At 37.0% G+C, this 20,334-nt stretch overlaps 2 protein-coding genes across 4 annotated transcripts in view; both read right to left on the bottom strand.

Annotated features, from left to right (window-relative positions):
* LOC109836351 (probable methyltransferase PMT3) overlaps positions 1–528 on the bottom strand; it is a 6,310-nt gene extending 5,782 nt beyond the window's left edge. For both annotated transcript variants that reach the window (XM_020404228.1, XM_020404229.1), the window contains exon 1: positions 384–528. The gene's annotated coding sequence lies outside the window, so the exon portion shown is untranslated. The remainder of the gene's footprint in view (positions 1–383) is intronic.
* Positions 1,444–20,334, bottom strand: part of LOC109836350 (exportin-4) — a 31,524-nt gene continuing 12,633 nt past the window's right edge. The window contains exons 10-32 of one of the 2 annotated variants that reach the window (XM_020404224.1): positions 19,423–19,534; positions 19,255–19,341; positions 18,775–18,913; positions 17,763–17,853; positions 17,239–17,301; positions 17,032–17,141; positions 11,041–11,145; positions 10,609–10,682; positions 9,628–9,703; positions 8,435–8,665; positions 7,331–7,402; positions 5,913–5,984; positions 5,751–5,815; positions 5,537–5,639; positions 5,333–5,464; positions 5,106–5,249; positions 4,865–4,972; positions 4,733–4,774; positions 4,586–4,663; positions 4,365–4,478; positions 2,924–3,120; positions 2,650–2,719; positions 1,444–2,219 (exon numbers count right to left, since the gene is read on the bottom strand). In XM_020404224.1, coding sequence (XP_020259813.1) covers positions 2,034–2,219; positions 2,650–2,719; positions 2,924–3,120; positions 4,365–4,478; positions 4,586–4,663; positions 4,733–4,774; positions 4,865–4,972; positions 5,106–5,249; positions 5,333–5,464; positions 5,537–5,639; positions 5,751–5,815; positions 5,913–5,984; positions 7,331–7,402; positions 8,435–8,665; positions 9,628–9,703; positions 10,609–10,682; positions 11,041–11,145; positions 17,032–17,141; positions 17,239–17,301; positions 17,763–17,853; positions 18,775–18,913; positions 19,255–19,341; positions 19,423–19,534 — 2,471 coding nt within the window. In that variant the 3' untranslated portion in view covers positions 1,444–2,033. Of the gene's footprint in view, positions 2,220–2,649; positions 2,720–2,923; positions 3,121–4,364; positions 4,479–4,585; positions 4,664–4,732; positions 4,775–4,864; positions 4,973–5,105; positions 5,250–5,332; positions 5,465–5,536; positions 5,640–5,750; positions 5,816–5,912; positions 5,985–7,330; positions 7,403–8,434; positions 8,671–9,627; positions 9,704–10,608; positions 10,683–11,040; positions 11,146–17,031; positions 17,142–17,238; positions 17,302–17,762; positions 17,854–18,774; positions 18,914–19,254; positions 19,342–19,422; positions 19,535–20,334 lie in introns of those variants that run through there. The other variant, XM_020404225.1, reaches the window with a different exon arrangement.

The following is a 20,334-nucleotide window of genomic DNA, read 5'->3' as shown; positions in this document are numbered from 1 at the left end:
TGTTTTTTTTTTTTTTTTTTTTTGTTGGTTAGGGGAGGGGGGAGTATGTACTCCAACAATTATCAATGAATTCAGCAGTAATAAATCAAACGAATCAGAATATTTCAAAGAAGTATCAGAACAAGTTATATATATAAATATTCGAACCAGAAAAACTACGTAGCAAATCTTTTCCTTTCAACTAGCGTATCGATGGCAATTCAATTTTCAAGTAAATATTACACATATATGACCAAAAATTTTCCTTTCGTTTTCGTCTGCCCTACCTAAATCTTGATCTCATGCTAAAAGAATATTAGTTATCGATGATGCAATAGGATCTAAATAAAATAAATAAAATTAAAACCCTAGAGAAATGGTGAAGTGAGGTTAGGATGACTTACTGATGAGAATCGCCCTCGCTCGGATCCGAAGAGAAAGAACTGATCGATGAGAAAAAAAAAGAGTGTAATTTTCAGATCTCCATCATAACGAATAAAACGAAAAATCAGGGGGAAAAAGCGAGGGACGAAACGAAATACTAGTTTTTTTTTTACGGTTTATTATTGGTTGATGATTATTAATAAAATCACAATCATTATGCTTCATTCATTGTTCTACTAGGAAATTAGGTATATATATAATATATAATATCTCCACGCAGAGCTTCATTTAAATCGGTTACAGAGGTTGTCTATAATCACAGAGGATCTCCCTGTAAGTTTGGATAATTAACACAAAATTTCCTGGAGGGTGTTTTTTTTTTTGGCAGATATAAAACTTCATTTAAGTAGAATTACCTTTTTTTCATTTATACATAATTAACTTGGATGTAAATGCTATATCATATAAAATCATAATTAATATTATATGCCCTTTTGCATAAAGAAATGTATGATTATTATATTGAAAATGGATGATTAAATCCGAGAAGTAACAATTACTTGACTAGAAATTGTAAGCGAGGGGAGTAAAGTGAATTTTTTTTTAAAGACTATATGTCAATCATGAAAATCTTCCAACCTTGTGTAATTTATTCGTGGATGACTATATAAAACTTGGGTGCTTCTTTAATTAATTTGACAATCTTGATCTCATCTCACTTGGATAAAGTATTCATCTTTAGTTTCGACCAGCTTCGATCTTGCAAGAATCTTCCTGACTTTTTTTTTTCCTTCTTTATGAAACACCATCATATTAGCTCAAGGAATGAAGCACTGCACTATCACACCATAAAAAAGGATTCTTGTAGGTCTGGTATATTCTACATTCTAGCTAATAATTACAGACACGTCCATTCTCTCGAAACATAGCTACAAAGTAAAGTAGAATATCTACGTTAATATTGCTGAACTAATGAATAAACATCTGGAGTTGAAACATTAGTTCAGCTAATCAAAAAAAATACAAAATAGAGAAGAAATCATTGGCAAATAGATTACCGCAATAAAACCTTCAGTACACTACAAGAAGTCAATCCACACGGGTAAATTTAATAGCAATGCGTCTCTCAAAAGGACAAGTCATGGATAACAACCTGGGATGATGCAATTAAGCGCCCATACAAAAGCCATATAACCTGCTCAAGTTCCACAAAATCCCTCTTATTCAAGGCACACAAAAGTCGAAAAGTAAAAATATATATATATATATGCAATTACATCAACATTTTCCATTCTTACTTCAATTTTACAAAATATACTGTAAGTTTAGTTTGTCCGAACTGCAAAATTTAATTTCTTTTCACATCATAAGCCTATCATAAAGTCGCTCGCAAGAGCCTCCAACGCAGACTCCTCTTACACTCATCCTCCGTCCAGGAACTTGCCACTGCCACCATATCAGAAGTATCCCAATCACGTATAATCCAGGGACTGCATAGTACACAAAGATTTGGAACAGCCCCAGCAAATTTAATTTCCTTTCACATCACGCTTCTAGCAATTGCAACAGCTCCAGCAAATTTCCAAGATTATCAAAATAGAAGTTTCTCCATTCTGGTTCTGGAATGTTCCCCAAATTTCATCAATTAAATCCTCTCCTTGGTTTGTAACTCACTTTAACCGTAGACCAGAAATATCAGTCAAGAATACATGGAAGTTCTTCCTGAATCGGTTGCGGTTCGGCCTGTCAAGCGAAGAAGACAACTGATTGGAACTTGTGAGAGAATGCAGTGCTCTCGTGAGTCTTGTCTGTAGAGTAGGATTTGGCTGTCTCTCCAAGAATTCTTGAACCAGCCTCTGCAGAAACATATAATAGTAATAATTCACTTGACAAAGTTTAAAATCAATTACAAGACGTTTTTGGCAGTAAACTACTAGATGCTTTGAAAAACTCAATTTGCCGAAGTCTACAAGATAAACCTCTAGATGCTTCAAAGGATGTAAGTTTTCAATATTGATACGATGCATCATCGTGTAAAATGTACTTTCAGGTCAGCTACAGACACCCACATGTGTTAAAATTGAACACAAAATGTACAATTATCAACAAATCCTCTCTGATTAAGATAGGGATATCAGTAACAGGGCCCATTCAGTTTTTCTTCCTGATATGAGGCTATGAGCTTTGTCACTCATTTCAAACCAGTGATATGTACAATACTGCCTTAGGAAACATATTTTTTACATGTTTGGCAAGACAAATATCTGACAAGCAAAGAGAGGGTACCTGGTATAGCTCTTGCTCACACAAAACTAATGCAAGAAGGGTATCTGCTGCAGAACCAGCAAGCTCCATTCTGTAACAGTGAATTTAACATGAAGGTTAAAGAAAAGGAACAGGAGTTTACTTGAGACTGTTGCAATTTTCTTGGGATGGTTACGGAATGAATTTTACATCACTAGGCATGAGTCCATTGTTTTGTCTCAGTTATGCATTTCACACATAATCTCAACTCTAACTAAATTTATTCTCCAACAAAAAATCAACACAAGCTACTGACCTAAAATCTTCGAACAGAAGTAGTTGTAAAAGCAATCGCAAGAAATGGCTCACGATGCTTTCCTGCAGTTTGCCATTAGAGCCCTGGGAAACTATTGCATGTGCACCCAATCCCCCCTTACCTGCAACTCTCTCTTTGTAGTGGTAGGAGGCAAGGGCATTTACTGCTCTCAAACACATATCGACCACATCAATATCCTACGAGGACACAGAGCACAGTCAGCACTACTACAATGTATATAATATTGCAAAAGACATGTATTAAAATGACAACTTGAACCATATCCTGACAATTCTTAATCACTACTTAATAGTTGATGGTCTGAAAAGTAGCAATGAAGCCGGTGAGGTAACTATGAGCATGTCCAAAAACCTACAAATGTCTCTCCTAAAAGGTTTGAAGCACAAAAGGACTATAATTTTTACACATTCTGGAAGCAGCATAGGTTTCTCTTGACCCAAAGAAGATGCAAGCACCACGAGACAATCTTCAAAAGAAAGAAAAAAACATTATAATGGTTTCTGTTATTTATGGTTCTCTAGTTGTCCTTAATATTCAATTTATCCAATAAAACAACTCTCTTTTATCAACCAAAAGCGAGCAGAAATATAAAAAGAAAACAAATCTCTAAATGAAAGCATACACCACGCACCAAACACCAACCAACAAAGTAGAAGAAAAATCCTACAACACACACCCTAAGATAGGACAAAGAAAAAAGAAAAAATAACACCAATGTTCTAAAAAGCTCCTGCCTAGGAATAGGTGGTACCTAGGCCGCCTAGGCTCCACCTACCTAGATCTTGAGAGCGCCTAGGGGAGCATAGACTGTTTATGTGGACTGCACCGGTAGGTCTTGATCGTAATTTCCTTTGTTGCTGCCACCACGCCCTCTTACCTCCTCCGAACTCCTCTAGCCTCCACCAACTACAAACATCTCCTCCAACCCCTCCAACCCTCCAACCTTCAGGAAAACCTCCTCCGCCACCACTTAAAAAAAAAGAAATCCTCTCAGGCCTAGCGCCTAGGAGCCAGTTTGGCACCTAGTGGTGCATAGCGCTTTCAATAATATTGATTGTAATTAAAAAATAAAAAAAGGAAAACAACGAGTCTCTAGGCACCGGGTCCGACACGCCTAGCGCTTTCTACAACCTTGAATAACACCCACACTGAACAGGTGGGGAAGGAGGTGGCAGTGACTAATCATAAATTTGCTCTTGAACCAAACTAGGAACACATTTTAGAATACAGCGGTGAGTTCTCATACATATGGTTGATATGTTTAAAAAAAAGAATATGCAAATGGCATGGAAAAACATAAAATAATCCGACAAGAAGAAGAAAATTATTTTCTACTGAATTAGTGTCCGAAAAGGTAAACAGATCAATGTATCTGGTCACACATTTTATTGACACAATATTTGCACATAAAATAGCATGCCTGATGTTGAATTCCAAAGTCTAAAGTTGCAATTATCTGCAAAAACGCTTCCTTGCTCAGCTGAGCAACCTTCTCAGGGTACACTTCCAACATGTGTGATACTAGTGTAAAATACTGCAGAAGAGGGGGGGGGGGGGGGGCGGGGACAAAAGTTCGGTAAATAGATTTAGATTTACCCAATGGACCTTGATTATATCAACAAGATCAATGAAAGAACTTACATCTCGACTGAGTTTGGGGTATCTAAGAAGTTCCAAAGATATAAGGGGGCTAACAGTGTGCAATCCAATATAGATAACCTATAAAAGAAATGTCATAAGAAATTTGATAGTATAAGAAGCTAGGACTAGAAAAAGTAGCAAACTTGCCTGAGCAATATCTACTTCTTCAGGCCCTAATGAAAAATCAACCTGCATAATTAACATTTTTCATAATTAGAACCAAAGTAACAAGCATTAGGAACAACAAGATCACAAACAGCACCAAAAGTAATTTGATACCAAGTCTTTTGATGCAATATTGGTCAGCAGCTGAAGCAAAGCACGCAAATCCCTATACTTTTCAGCTTGTGCCTCACTCTGCAAGCTAATTGAAAGAGACAATGAAATCTGCAAAAGATGACAATAAATAAAGATTGGAAATAAGATGAACAGCACAACACTCTAAAGCCATGTAATAGAACTTCACGAACATGTTAAACAAGTAAAAACCAAACCTGACATGCAGGGTAAGAAATATTACCTTACCAATGTTATGCTTAGAGTATATTTGGAGCAATTGTAAGCAGAAGGTGACCAAAATAGAAGTTTCCTGGGCATTAAGAAATGTGACTTGCGCATAAACCAAGTCCGCTACAAATTTGAGTATCAGGTAAACTACTGCAGGCTACAAAAGAAAATAATCATCAGATAGATCATGAAATTCAACAAAGAAAGAATATAGAGTAAATCAAATGCCTATAATAATACCTGGTTTTTATACGCTTCTAGGAGAGTTAACAGAGGGTTCATTACTGCATGACCCATCTCAAATATACCCTTTTGATATCGTGGTTGGGTTGCTCTAGCTGCTCCTCTCAGCCTTTCCAACATACAACTGATCTGTACATAATCTCAAAGTTAATAGTCTAATGCTCGTTGAAACACAGAATTATATTTAGAGCTCCTCATCACCATGTGTATTGCATCTGCCTGTTGAGCGACTCCTACAAGATCATTCCTTGAAGCCACTTCTACAAGATACGCAGTTGTTGGTCCCATTAGATCCCTCACGTACCTGTAAGCGTCATAAAACTATAATTAACATGTCACTACCGCAATTTAACATATAATACTATTGATTGAATGAATTAGAAACAGTATCCAGTAAAATCTTTTAGTGATTAACTGGTTGGATGCCTCTGGATCTTTTAGGCCGATTGCTGCACAAACAAGTGCTTCTGCAAGAGAACGCTGAAAGCAAAGAATCTTGAGCCAGATAGCCAAAAACATGATAGGATGAATTACAGAAACAACATCAAAACTGATTATCCAGTGTCGAGGTTCTCACCTGTAGACAGGCATTAACTGGTAACAAAATCCTTTCAGTTGAAAAAACTTTAGCAAGGTCATGCCATGCGTCCTTCAGTATATTACAATATCAGTTCAACATAAGCCAGTAAAGACGATCACAGATAAACATAAGAACCTAGAACTTTGTTGCAGACAAGTTCAGAAAGCATACGAGTAATAATAATCCTGAATAATTCAAATTTCTAAGCCATTAATGTTCTTTTGTTGGGTGTTTGTTGATTTTGAAGGACAAGGTTGGACATGATCCATTTACTGATGATTTTACAAGATATTTGAAAGGATGGTTGTATTTAGGGAAAATTTGGAGTATGCTTATAATACATACAGCAAGATCATACTGTAGAAAAGAACACGGTAGTCCCCTATTAGGCTCTTTTTCACTGACAGTTTTCCTTAATATGAGACGATGGATTTGAATTGTTACTAAACTTGAAATGGACCCTTAATATCAGCTCAAACTGTTCTTCAACTCAGTTCAGGCTTATTGATAAAAGGTTTTGGTGAACTCTCGTTCCAACCAAAATTTTATATTTTAATAACCTTTAGTTGACAGCCATTTCGATAATTAAATATAGATGAACATGTTAGGAATGCTGATAAATGAATGATTGAAGAAAGCTAGACCTTTATAAATGTGTTTATCTAACACAAAATATAATGTGAAGTGCTCTCCAGTACTGGAATAAGTGTGTTATGTTCTATCTTTTGAGGATGCTTCAAAACATGTATATATTGTGTTTAGAATCTTGGCGGTTGGAGGAGTTGTAATTGGTTTTTGAGGCCCCGTCTCTTTCCAAAAAAAAGAAGGTGCTGTCCAGTCAAGAAGATAGTGGGGCAACAGCTTTTCTTTCTTTCACTTTTCTTTTTAAGGAAAAAGACGGGAATCCAAATTTAGAGGCAAAACTAGAGAAATTGTGAGACCAATTAACTGAAACTCTCAAAAAAATCGACAAACCGATATTTGGATCGAGTTCTTAGATCTTGCTTCTAACCAAACATCAGCTTTGTGTCAAAGGACAGCAAGTCTTCACAACCAAATTTATGATCCTTTTCTGTTACTGGTATGTCCATATTCTTCCCATTACATAGGTGACCTATTTGGCAAGAATAACTTTGAATTATTTTTATCCACTGACATGAGGTTTAGTAGAATATAAGCTTTTCTACTAAGTTTTATTGCAACATGATGAAATAAAGGCTGCAGGTCGTTAAGAAAAATAGCTGAGGCACAATAAGTCCACAGGGTATAAAATCTACCTAAAACTACTAACAGACACCTCATTAAAAGACAACAATATTTGACAATTAATTTTATGACTCTTTGCAGCTACAGACTTATATCCATTGACAGGTGACATATAAGATAAACTTCAATAGTTTTAACTTTGATCTCACCAGTGAAACGAGGTGACTGCAAACATGTTTCCTTCGAACAAGTGCTTTGAGAAGCTTTTGGCATGTGAGCGCCTAGAAAACAGAAGAAAGAAATAAGACATGGTTCCCAATGTATAAGAAACATATCATAATGAGCAAATAATTCCAAACGAATATAAGACATATTTCAAACTAATAACTGCACCAATAGGAATGCAGTTATTTTGAATAATTTTATCTTTGATGAAAAGAACAAAGCAGACCTCCAATGCAATATACTCACTAGCACAAAGTAGGAAAGTATAATACCAAACATTATGAAAAATAAGAAAGAATAATATTAGTTTACTAAATTTGTCAATACAATCTACATCTTATGAATATAGAGTTGTGAACTCAATAAAGGAACTGCCAAAACCTTACTCGACACCAGTTTCCAGAATAAGATAGTGAAATGACTAATGACTAGCAGAGAAGCACTGGGTTTCTGGCATGTATTTTGTGTTATTCATGATCAGAAGTACTCAAACGATATTCTGAATCACAAACAATTCAAGAATGACAATAAGAAGGTAACATACTCGCATGAATCAGCAAAGGATATGAGAGGCCAAAACAACCCATCCCATAGCAAAGCATGTTTGGTGCTTGTTTATGAGAAAGGGCAAAGTACTCCATAACATTTGAAAGGTCGTAAATAATGACCTTAATCTTGATATAAATCTAGAAAATATATCTACTGGCCTGCTATACACAGTCAAATACAAAATAATTCATCTCACAATCTGATATAATATATATAATATATTAGAATAGCTGAAAAGTTGGATACTGGAAATTTTCATGAGGACGCGTGCAATTGATAGACTACCATTGCACAAGGAAGGCATGTTACATATGACGACATGACATTGAGATGAGAAGGATCATTTCTCTCCTGGTTTATTGGAAAAATCAAATAAAAACTCATAACAGATTATCATACCAGCAATTATTCTGAAAGTTATCTTGCTTAGTGGGAGGTTATTAGGACAAGTACAAGAGTGTTAGCCAAATGATATCAAGTAAAGAACATATACATAAAACACTTGAATTTGTCTCAAGTATACGAGGCAAAAACTATACCTGCAGATCATTTTCCCCAGGATAGGAGGTAAGCGATACCATGCAAATACGAACTATAACATCAAGAACAACTCCTCCTTGGTTATGCTCTCCAGCAAAACTATGTAGGATTTTTTTTGAAATTTGTGATCCATCTTGTCCATTTTCAGCAAATGCTGTATTACTGTGTCCTTTGGCACCAAGTGGCATTACGTATGTATCCACCCACCTTGCAAAAAACCATATCACTGCCTGTACTGTGTAAAAAACGAAATTAGTTCCGTTGCTTTTTTTGTCTTGCTGAAGTACACGATGAATGCAAGGCAAACAATCACCAAATTGTAGCATTGTAATATACAAGAGAAAAATAGTATCTGCCAGAAAAGCAGAAGAAATACAAAGAGTACAGTGAAACAGGTATTGTTGAAGAAATACGTACTGATCATAACATACTTTTTTTTTTGTATCTAGAAAACCTTACCTCCAGGTTTTAAAAACGTACAGTAACCTAGAGGCTTCTCCTATGCAACTAGATGTGTATTCGAATTTCCATTTACAAAATGATCAATTCCATCTTATTGGTGCATAATTTTCAAAACAAGTTGCCCACAACAATAAATTACTAACTCTAATTACCTCTAATTACAACATGGTTCTTGAAAAACTGTTCATTTTAGTTGTGTTCTGTTAAAAAAGAGTTCAAAATATTGAGCAATTCGAATTAATTAGAATTTGTTTATTGAAAATTTCCAACAGTAATGAAATGACCCTTAGATTGTCTACAAAGGCAGTACCTTATACAAAACAGTTTAGCATAAGCAATCTGTTATATAGACATCACCCAACAACATATATAATCTATACAATCTACTGGTTATGTGGTTGCACAAATCATGATAAAATAACAGAATCTCATATTTTGGCAAATTGATATATCTTGGGTTTTCCCAATGTAATTCCCTGACAATTAGCTTAGATTGGCCAGACACCAAGAACATCATATTTGAGATAAACACTAAATCCTATAAAACTCATAACAGATTGCTTATGCTGGAAAAGCATTTGTGTCCATTTGAGGGACTAATTTGGAAGCCCAACATGCTCCAAAGCAACTCGTAATATGTGTGTCACAAAGTTTGAAATATCAATATCAGATATCAGGTGCGGAAGTGTCAAATCAAGCTACTATTAGGGACTTTCTCTATGTGAAATACCTCCATAAGGCGCGGGCTAAAATATGTCGTTCTCATATTTTGGTCTAAACACCATCTTGAAAAATCAATGATAGACCTGCATTAACCATGGAACAGAAACAAGTGAATAATAAAGGAGCATCTCTGCAATTAAGATGGGTTGTAATGCACGTACAAAGATGAAGATGCTAGATATGGATGCTAGATATGAATGCAAAACCTGAGTTTCTGCTGTGGCTACTACGAGGAAAAAAATATTATTTTTATTTGAGAAGAGAGGGAAAACAAGGACAAGCAAAACAGCACATTTGTATTATGTAGTTTTTGCTCTGAAACTTTATTGTTGGCAAGTAATATCTTCTTATTATGAAATTTTCATAGTGATTTTAGCGCCTCTATGATGGGAATCCATGGAGGGCATGTGTGAGATTTGTCTCCTAGACGGGCCGCAACACTCGCATAACCTCAGCTTTATTTTCCATTGTGGGTCTAGAGGCATGATAAAATTTATTTATGTGTTTAACTTAATATTTTAGTGCAAAAGAGCCATCAAAGTTGTGAATTGTGAAAAACAATAATAGTGAGATACCAAGTCTTATACAGAAAGACAAAGGCAAAGGACCTATTCTTCTCTCAAATACTCTTAACCTTTCGCAAATAACCGCTCTCTCCTCCAACTCATTCTACCACAATTCCTATTTCCACCTTCATGTTTATTTGTTTATCTCAAATGTTTGTGAGGTTGGAACTTTATTTTTAATGGATTGAACAGTTTTTAATATAATATAAGCATATATTATTTTCTAAATTGGTCCACAAGAAAATTAGCATCATTCACTTATTAAGAGCTGTATCATATATAGCTGCAGAAAGAACAGCAAAATATGCAGTCATTTTTTCCATCCCACCTAAACAGTAGCTGCCTCACAGCAGCAAATGAAAAACAAAATATATTGGATTCAACAATGAAGATGAACAATCATATTGTAGAAACAAACTCACCATGAAATGATAACTACAGGATGCTGGTTTTCTTCCAGGACATTAGGAAATGCATCCTCCAACGCTTGCGGAATCTGGCATTACAAACTTAAAGTAAGCTCTCAAATATGCCTAAGTAATATGTTTCTTAAAAAATTAATGAACTGGATGCAATCGAAAGCAGTTCATATATATACAGCTAGAAAATAAGAGAATGACTGGCATGCAAGAGAGAGCAGGTGTCAGAATGCTAATGTTTGCCAGAAGAGCCTAAAAGGTTGGATACCTTCAAGGTGCAGTATGCAAACATAACAACAATAGAAAAAATATATATATACGCAAAAATGTAACTGAATCAAAACCAAAGGGTGGTAGTTCTGTGCTAAACAAATAGAAAATATATGATAGGAGACTGGAAATTTAGTTGCAGAATAAAATTTCAGAAGAACTTACAAGAACTGTCTCTCCCTCAGATGAATCACTGAGAACATGAGCTGTTATCAGCAAGAGCCAGTAAAGTTCTTCCAATGTATGAGTGGGATCACTTCTCCCATTGTTCTGTTATGAAATATGAAGAAATGATAGAAATGTTGACATACTTCAGCATTCTGCTCAAAATCTATAAATGTAAATGTAACTGATACCTATAGTACAGTTTATTAGCAACATTATCAGAACATCTATATCGACTAATACAGGAATAAACATTAGAAAACATTAATAGCATTAAGCACTCTTCTGCACAGCCAGGCTCCAGCTGAATAATATATATATATGATTTTATTAATCATTCAGCAAAATCAGCCATGCACAAATTAGAAACATCACCATACTTGCTACGACTCCACTCGCAGCCAAGGCAAAGCTACCTGTAAATTTGAGCAAAATTATCATAGCGCCTTCATCCTAAACAGTAGGGTGGTTGCCTATATGAACCCTATTTTCCCATGCATTTCTGTTAAATTGCAGAATAAATAATAACAATAAAACCTGTTTCAAATGTGAACTTTGAGATTTTTACGACAGTTAACACCAGTATACACATCACCATAATAATTAAATTAATAATCGTCAGCTTCATCTCCATAATACCCTTTATGTTCCTTCCATTCCAAATATCTCCTCTCCTCTCAGCTGCAAAGTTTACTGCTGATAATAATTGTGTTTTCGAACTTCTTATTGTCTTGTGAAGGATCACAGCATGGGCCGCAATCACGGGGGATCTTCGTGATGGCGTCTACCACCTCTCCTCTTGCAATATCTCCTCGCCTCGACTATATGTTCCCCTCTCTAGATATGTGGCATCATCGCTTTGGTCATCCCGCCATGGATATGGTTCACACTATCCTTTCCCAGGCGTCTCTTTCTTTTTCGCCAAGTGAAAATAAGTTGTGCTCATCTTGAGCAATGAGCAAATATCATAGGCTTCCATTTTCTTCTACTTTATCTGTATCGTCTTTTTATTTAGAGTTAGCTCATTCGGACATCCGAAGACCTGCCCCGGTTTCTTCTTGTAATGGCCAGCGCTACTATATCCATTTTCCAGATGATTACTCTAATTTTCTTGGTTTTATCCTCTTGTTTAACGTTCAGATGTGTTTGATATTTTTGTTAAATTTTGCGGACATGATGAGAATATGTTAAGTACCAATATTAAGTTTCTCCAAATTGATGGGGCAGGTGAATTTGTTTAGATTCCAAAACAAACTCCCAACTAATAGTATAAGGCATCAAATCTCTCGTCCACACACTCACCAACACAATGGGTCTTTCGAACAAAAACAACGATACACTATGAAAACAGGCCTTTCTCTCTTATATCACTCGAGCGTTTCACTCAATTTCTAGCCCTTTGCATTGAAAACCACAACTTACCTTATTAATCGTCTTCCTACACCTAACCTAAAGGGGTTGACGCCTAGGGAAATCTTTCATCACAAGTCTGACTACACTTTTTTTACTCTTTTGGTTCTCTTTATTTCCTCACCTTTGCCCCCCTACAATCACAATAAACTACAACCACGATTCCTCCCTTGTGTCTTTCTTGGATACCCTATGGGTTATCATGATTATCGTTGTCTCAAACCTACCTCCGCATGAATCTTCATTGCTATCAATGCATTTTTTGATGAACATGCATTTCCTTCAAGCACACTTGTATTACTCCCCCCATCCATGTGCCCGGTGATGTGAATATTTTTCCCGTGCAACCTTGTGTCTCTATAGGTATCTATTTCAATCACAAGAAATGCTAGGACTAGTACTGCGAACAACGACCGGCCATTGCTAGTCTATTAGTGATGCACATGTCCATTACGTCAAGCCTCTCCACCATCAGCGCTACACTTCCAGCCATTGTCATCGCTCCAACGCAGACAGTAGTGCCCCAATCGATACTCGTGGCTGGGGCGTCATTTGTTGCAACTTGCGCTGCTTGAGATTATGTAGTCTCATCTGACAACTGTCGACCTTGTTCCTCCTGTGCCACCACCTGCGAATGCTCCTTTGTGACCGTCACACTCGATGGTCACACGTTACGATGATGGCACTCTTCCTCCTCGCCTCTGTCCTCTCGACAACTCAATGTCATGGATCCAGCCAATTTCACTCAAGCATGAAGCCATGATTGACGAGTAAAATGCCCTTCTCAGTAATGGCGTTCCTCACTCCATCTTCCTTTGTCGGTTCCTCACTCAAAGATGGCATTCAAGCTTGCAAGCTCCAGGGCTCGGCACTCCATCTTCATCCATCATAACCCCTTCATCTAATTCTGTTCCTCCACTCAACGATCATCAAACCCTCCTCTGCTCCTTTATCGACTAGGCGACAACTATCAAATCTACCAACCTCCTCTTCATCTTCGGTGATCCTCCTCCTTAGCCATCATCCATCCACAAAGTCAACTCGAAAGCCTAAATTAAAGCCCAGATTCACAAGCCCAAATTAAAAGGCCTAATTCACTTGCCCCAATTAAGTCTTAAATCACATAAACAAATGTCAGTTTGGATATAATTAAGATTCATGTCCATTTAATTGTCTGCATGTTGCCAGGTCATCTTACATCTCATAACTTGATTATGTTCGGTATATTAGAACGCAAGGCTGATAGTTCTTGCTTCTCTTTTATATCTTCAGAGGAATCATTATAATATTAAGGTTGACTTAGAAGGATTTTTCTACCTGATAGTTTTGAGCTCCAGTAGCATACTAATGAGTGTAAAGAAGATGCAGTAGCGGCATGGGTCAGAAGTATTTATGTAGTGAACTATTTGTTACCACGGTTTTTTATTAGCATATGATTTTAAATATGCAAATTATACACGATTACACATATTTTTTGTCATATCCAATTCATATCCAAGCCATATCCATTTTCAAAATATATGTTTTGTATCCGTGATCATATCAATATCTACCTCTAATATCTAATTGTATCTGTTGTCATTCAATGCGGATATGGTTATGACTTTTTCTTACTGAATAGTACCTAAATTCGTTTTTAGAAAGCGGATACGAATATGGTAAGGGTCATATCTGAATCGTATCTGAACATGATGCAATCCTACTTGTTTCACCACCACTTAATGTCGATGTTATTGGCTGCAAGTGGGTTTTCAAATTAAAGAAACATGTTGATGGTTCCATCGATCGTTATCAAGCTCGGCTTGTAGCAAAAGGGTCATGGTTTTAAATATCGGTCGATAATCCGATATTATTGCCGAGTTATCGGATTTGGGAGTTTTCCGCTAGGATAAGTAGGATTTTTAATCGATTATCGTTTTTATGGGTTTATCGCCGAGTTATCGGCGATAAAAGCACTCATCAGCCGATAAGGGAGGCTGAAAATATCGACTTTATCAGCGTGAGTTTTGAGTTGAATTGTTGGGTAATGGGATGTTACTTAATAAGTTCTTAAACCCGACCCGACCCGCTTTTGACAATAAAATAAAGTTTCTAACTTCAAGTTCAACCCTAATCCTTCGTGAATCTCTCTCCCACTCTGTGCGGCTGTTCTCCGAGCCTCTTTGAACTCCATCGAGCTCAAGATCTCAGTTCCCTCTAACTCCGTTGATCCTGTCGCTCGCCTCCCCGACCTCGAAGCCCACCTCCACCAACGTCGCTCGCCTCCCCGGCCTCCAAGCTCACCTCCGCTGACGTTTATATTTCAATAAGCATGATTAGATTACATTTTTTGTTATTATATTATATATATACAACATTCAGTATGTCACTCCAATAAATACTACATATCACCGATATATCCCCGATTTTCGCTATTCGATAAGGATTTTGATCGTCTGATAAATCCCCGATAACCGATATTTAAAACCTTGAAAAGGGTGTAACCAACAAGAAGGTGTTGACTAGCACAACACTTTCAACCCGGTCGTTAAGTCGGTCACCATCCGCACAATGCTTTCTCTTGCAATGTCTCGTGGACGGCCAGTCCACCAACTAGATGTCAAGAACGCCTTCTTACACGGCAATCTTGATTAGGTTATTTATATGAAGCAACCCCCAAGACTCATAGATCGTGATCATCCAGACTTCAACAATCTCTCTACGGCCTCATGCAAGCTCCACGCACTTAGTTCCTTCGCTTGAGCTCGTTTCTTCTCCAATTAAGCTTCATTAGCTCCAAGGCCGACTCTTCTTTCTTCGATGAACAAGTGTGTGATTTTTATGCTTATCTATGTTCACGACATCATCCTCACCAACAACCTCGAAGCACATTTGCCATTCCTCATTCACAATCTTGGATGTAAGTTTACTATGAAGGACTTGAGTCCCTTGACCTTCTTCCTTACCATTAAGGCTTCTCGCACCCTAATCAGTCTTCTTCTTACTCAGGCCAAATATGTGACTAATTTCCTTCAACACACATGCTTCTTCAACTGTACCTAATCACCACTGTCACTCGACCTTTCCCAAATGGTGTTGATCATTTTCCTAATTCGGCCCACTACCGAAGCAAGGTTAGGGCACCGCAGTACCTTACCATGACTAGGCCCGATTTGGATTTTGCTATTTATCAAGCTTGCTAATCTATGCATGCTCTCGCTGTTCAAAATTGGATTGTTGTTAAGCATATCCTCTGTACCTTCAACATACTGTCACTCGACCTTTCCCAAATGGTGTTGATCATTTTCCTAATCCGGCCCTCTACCGAAACAAGGTTGGGGCACCACAGTACCTTACCTTGACTAGGCCCGATTTGGATTTTGCTATTTGTCAAGCTTGCTAATCTATGCATGCTCTCGCTGTTCAAAATTGGATTGTTGTTAAGCATATCCTTTGTACCTTCAACATACTGCTACATATGGTCTCCATCTTACCAAGCCTTTTATTTGCAATTATCAGCTTACATGGATGCTGATTGGGTGAGTGATTTGATTGATCATTTGATGCTGACTGGACGGGTGATTTGATTGATCATCACTTTGTTGGTGGCTTCTCAGTGTTTTTGGGTTCTAATTTCATCTCATGGGGCTCCAAGAAACAACGGATTGTCTCTCGCTCGAATAGGAGTCTAAATACAAAGCTCTTGCTAATGCCACTTGTGAGGTCATGTGGATTGAGTCTTCTTCATGAATTTGGTCATGTGGATTAAGAGTCTTCTTCATGAATTTAGCATTCCTCTTAATGCTCCTCCAACTATCTATTGCGATAATGTTTCGACAATCTATTTAACCACCAAGCCAATTTTCCATGCTCAAACGAAGCACATTCGGACTGACGATCACTTTTTTCGGAAGCGCGTCACTTGGTCAAGTGATTCAGTTCATTGCCTCTTTTGCTCAAATCTTGCGCATCTTTACCAAGGCTCTCGCCACTGCTCGATTGACTCTCTTCGTCCCAAGTTGTTGGTCAAAGATCGCCCATCAACTTGCACGGGAGTATTAACTAAATCTGATTCTCTTCAATCAAAATCTCCAGCTGGTGCAACAACTCCCTAGAGATGCAACTATGGGCTAAAATTTGTTACTAATAAATTTGTTACCATTTGTGGCTATAAATCTAGCCTTTGTACACAGCAAACTATCAAGGAAAATCTCCATTCCTCTCAGTTCTTTAAAGAATATCATGCATCCTGAATGGTAATAAAGATGTTTAAAAGCAAGTAATAAGTTGTTCATACCTACAATTTCATCGATATAAATCATGTGAATGCAATTTCATATATACAGTACAAGTTGTACAATTTCATCACTAAAAATCATTTTCCCCAAACTCAACCATATCCAAATTGTACAATGCCTGTGAGCCAACCAGTATCTTGCACATGTTAGTGTGTGTGTGTGTGTGTGTATGGGCACAAATATATGGGCTTCCAAAGTGTGCCCGTGCAACATAATTAGCATGGCACAAAAAATCATGGCCAGAACTGATATATTTGTAGAGACGTGAATAAAATTATAAAGGAAACAACTAAATTTAGCATACCTGATTAAGGAGGGAGAAACGATCAGCAAATAGCCTTGTCAGAAAAGGAATAGTAATCTCAGATGCTGCCCGTGCAATAAGAGCATATGACCCTAGCCTTTCATCCCTCTCTGAAGGGGATGATGACAACAAAAAGTTTAAACTATAAGAGGTAGCAGAATGAAAAAGCCATATAACTATATAAGCAGGAGAAAAAATGTAACATACTTGATATGGACGCCACAAAATGCTCGGATTCATTTTCATCATCAAATGCTGATTCAGCGGCAGCTATATAAAAAATTTATTAATACCATCAGTTAAGAAATATACTTACACTACAATCTACTAACAAGAATTCAATGTTGAACACATGTTGGGGCTAGCATCTGTGAGTGCAAATGAAAGTCTGCTTCTCCAGCAAGACTAATATATTATTCACTAGCAGATTTCTTGGAGATAGTGACTACAGTTCCATCAGATGACCTCTTAACTACTGCTGTGGGAAATTGGTTAGTGGATTTTGGCCCAGGTAAAGGGAGGAGAAAGTAAGCCAACAAGTGACCACCCTGCGGGCGTATGAATACATATTTATTTCTTTTCTTTTCTTTACTTTGTCGTATGGCATGGAAGGAGAGCTATTGTTCTGATCTACCGTGCTGACGCATTAAATATTGCTTTAAAGCTTTATACGATTAAAATAGTACCCACGAATTTAACTGAAACATAGAGTAATCTTTGCAAAATTATACCATGCAGAAGAGACTCCACAGTACTATTAAATAACGTGGCTGCAGAAGTAACTCCTTCAGCTGAGATTGAGTTCTTGTCAGTATCTGGTCGCTGCAGATGGAATGCAAGAAACCCTCAATGAAATAGACAACAAATGAACAAGATATTCCCCAGAGAACAAGAAAGTGCAAGCATAATACATGATTTAACCAAGTATAAAATAGACAAAGCTACACAATTTCCAAGGCACTAATCTAACAACAGGAGAAAAAAGAAAGAGTAAGGCCTTTCTGCGAAAAACTACTTTCTTTATAGCCAGCTTTCCACTGAGGTACAGTTGATATTTAATAAGCATATTCAATTAAGAATTTATGTGATGCTCACTCTGTGACTTGTGTCTCAGACATGAAGTAGTTACCTATAGGAACTTGAATGCCTTGCCTATCAGCTAAACTCATTTAAACACAGGATACTTGTAATTCCATGGTTCCAGGAGCCTAAAATGCATAACTGGAGAAGGTAGGTTAAACAAACCACCAATCACAGACTCTGGCTATCATATCTCATGAGGGAGATATGCTGTCTCATAATACCTTGGTCAAGAATCTGGCAACACCTGTGGAGGATGTCGTCAGGTTGACAAGCAGAGAGAGCCCATTAGCAATAACCATCTTGAAACCAAGTCATTTACAGACACATTTTTGGAGGGATGACACAGATTTACATGATAACCATAGTGATGATGATGACAGCAAGACAGAGAGAGAGAGAGAGAGAGAGAGAGAGAGAGAGAGAGAGAGAGAGAGAGACCATTAGCGATCTTGAAACCAAGTCATTTGCAGACACATTTTTGGAGGGATGAAACAGATTTACATGATAACCATAATAATGATGATAGCAAGACCACTAAGAACATAAGCAACAATGCACCAATATCAACTAATCCACAGAAATGACAGGAAGAATAATACATAATATATCATTATGGATATATCATATATGATAAGAAGTTCGCACAGAATTCTAACATACCCCAAGAATGACACTCCATGTTTCGAGTAAAATATCCAGAGCCTCTGCAGTCCATGTTTCCTCTTCACTACTTCTGGCTACATCAGCTTTTACAACCTCACATGTCATGATAGACAACAGATGAAGTGTACCATAAGATCTGAAAGTTTAAGAAAATGTCATCAGAAAAGCCCTAATCTTGTATAGCTCTAATCTTTAAATCTTTCCCTCACTCCAAACTCCAAAAGTAAACTTAAGATAGACGACCAAGACTGAAAATCCATAATAGTAATATTGTTCTGCAGTTCTAGAATGGTTCAATGAACAGTAAATGCAATAGTGTAATCTATAATGATATTCTATATTTGGCAGCGGTAACAACTTGCTGACATCATAGACTAGTGCATCGTTCTCTCCATGCCTCACTCCCATTCTAAAAAACCATATAATTTTGTTTATACAGTTTACCATCAGATCATGTGGTTAAATAGAACTACTAACCTTAGAGACCTTAGTAGGTTGTCAAACAGGAAGGCCCTAGTCAACGTGGCTATAGAAAGCAACACATGGCAACCATCAACCAACTCACTGAAAAGCAATAACAAAATATATAACATGAGAAAATTAACCTCTGAACATTCTGTAACAAGAACTGGGTTTAACTGATACCTTTCACTTCTTCCAGATATGATTGCTTCTATAACAGCATCTACAGGTTCAATCCAATGTATAACTGATGACAATATCTGCAGCAGATGCTTAATTTGCATCTCTCCATTATCTAAAGATATGGAATACTTGGTTAAAGGAAATTAAAATTGACGTATTGAAGGTAAACTACGTGGAGTTCTCTCCATACAGAACATTGTCAGAACCAAAGAACACAAGTTTGAAATTAAATAAAGACCTTTCTCGTAACACGTTAGAAAATGAACTGCACTGTACAATACAAACTAAGGGGAAAAAGCTACATGTTCTTGCAAGTATGTATGTTATTGCTTCCAAGAACAGAATAAATATAGGTATTTCTACAGTGCATGTCAGTCACCAACAAAGTTGCGCCGGTTCGAAAATGAGATATGACACAGATATGCGGATATGTCAAATTCTGAAAATCTAACTCATGAATACAATAACAAAATGTCCATATCTCAAAATTAATTTTATATATGTGAATCTGGATTTCTAGGCTATAATGATCAAAGAAACAATCTATGTTGCATTGTATGTTGCATGGGTACTTCTATTTGGGGCCATACCCGTGTCGTGCCCAACACCAAAACTTCAGTTGACACTTCTTGGACATTTGCATACAATTATTCAAATGTGTACTCAATTATATAATACATGTTTTAATTTAAAACAATCATCATGTACGTCGTCCTGTACTTCCTGGACGTGTATCCTACGCTTCACATGCAAAGCGTTGGACATAAGTTGGATTCATTCAGCCGGTATCCAGCTCAAAACTATGATTATGAAGGGTCCTTTGGACATCAAGTTAAAAAGTGAGCAATTAGAAAATTTATAGACCTATATTATGAAAGAATTCATACTCCCTTTGAAAGTATGAATTCAGGA

The sequence above is a fragment of the Asparagus officinalis genome, chromosome 4 (genome assembly GCF_001876935.1).
Source record: "Asparagus officinalis chromosome 4, Aspof.V1, whole genome shotgun sequence".
NCBI classification, from domain to species: domain Eukaryota; kingdom Viridiplantae; phylum Streptophyta; class Magnoliopsida; order Asparagales; family Asparagaceae; genus Asparagus; species Asparagus officinalis.
The sequence above is the reverse complement of the archived record's forward strand: the minus strand, read 5'-3'. Positions and strand labels throughout refer to the sequence as shown.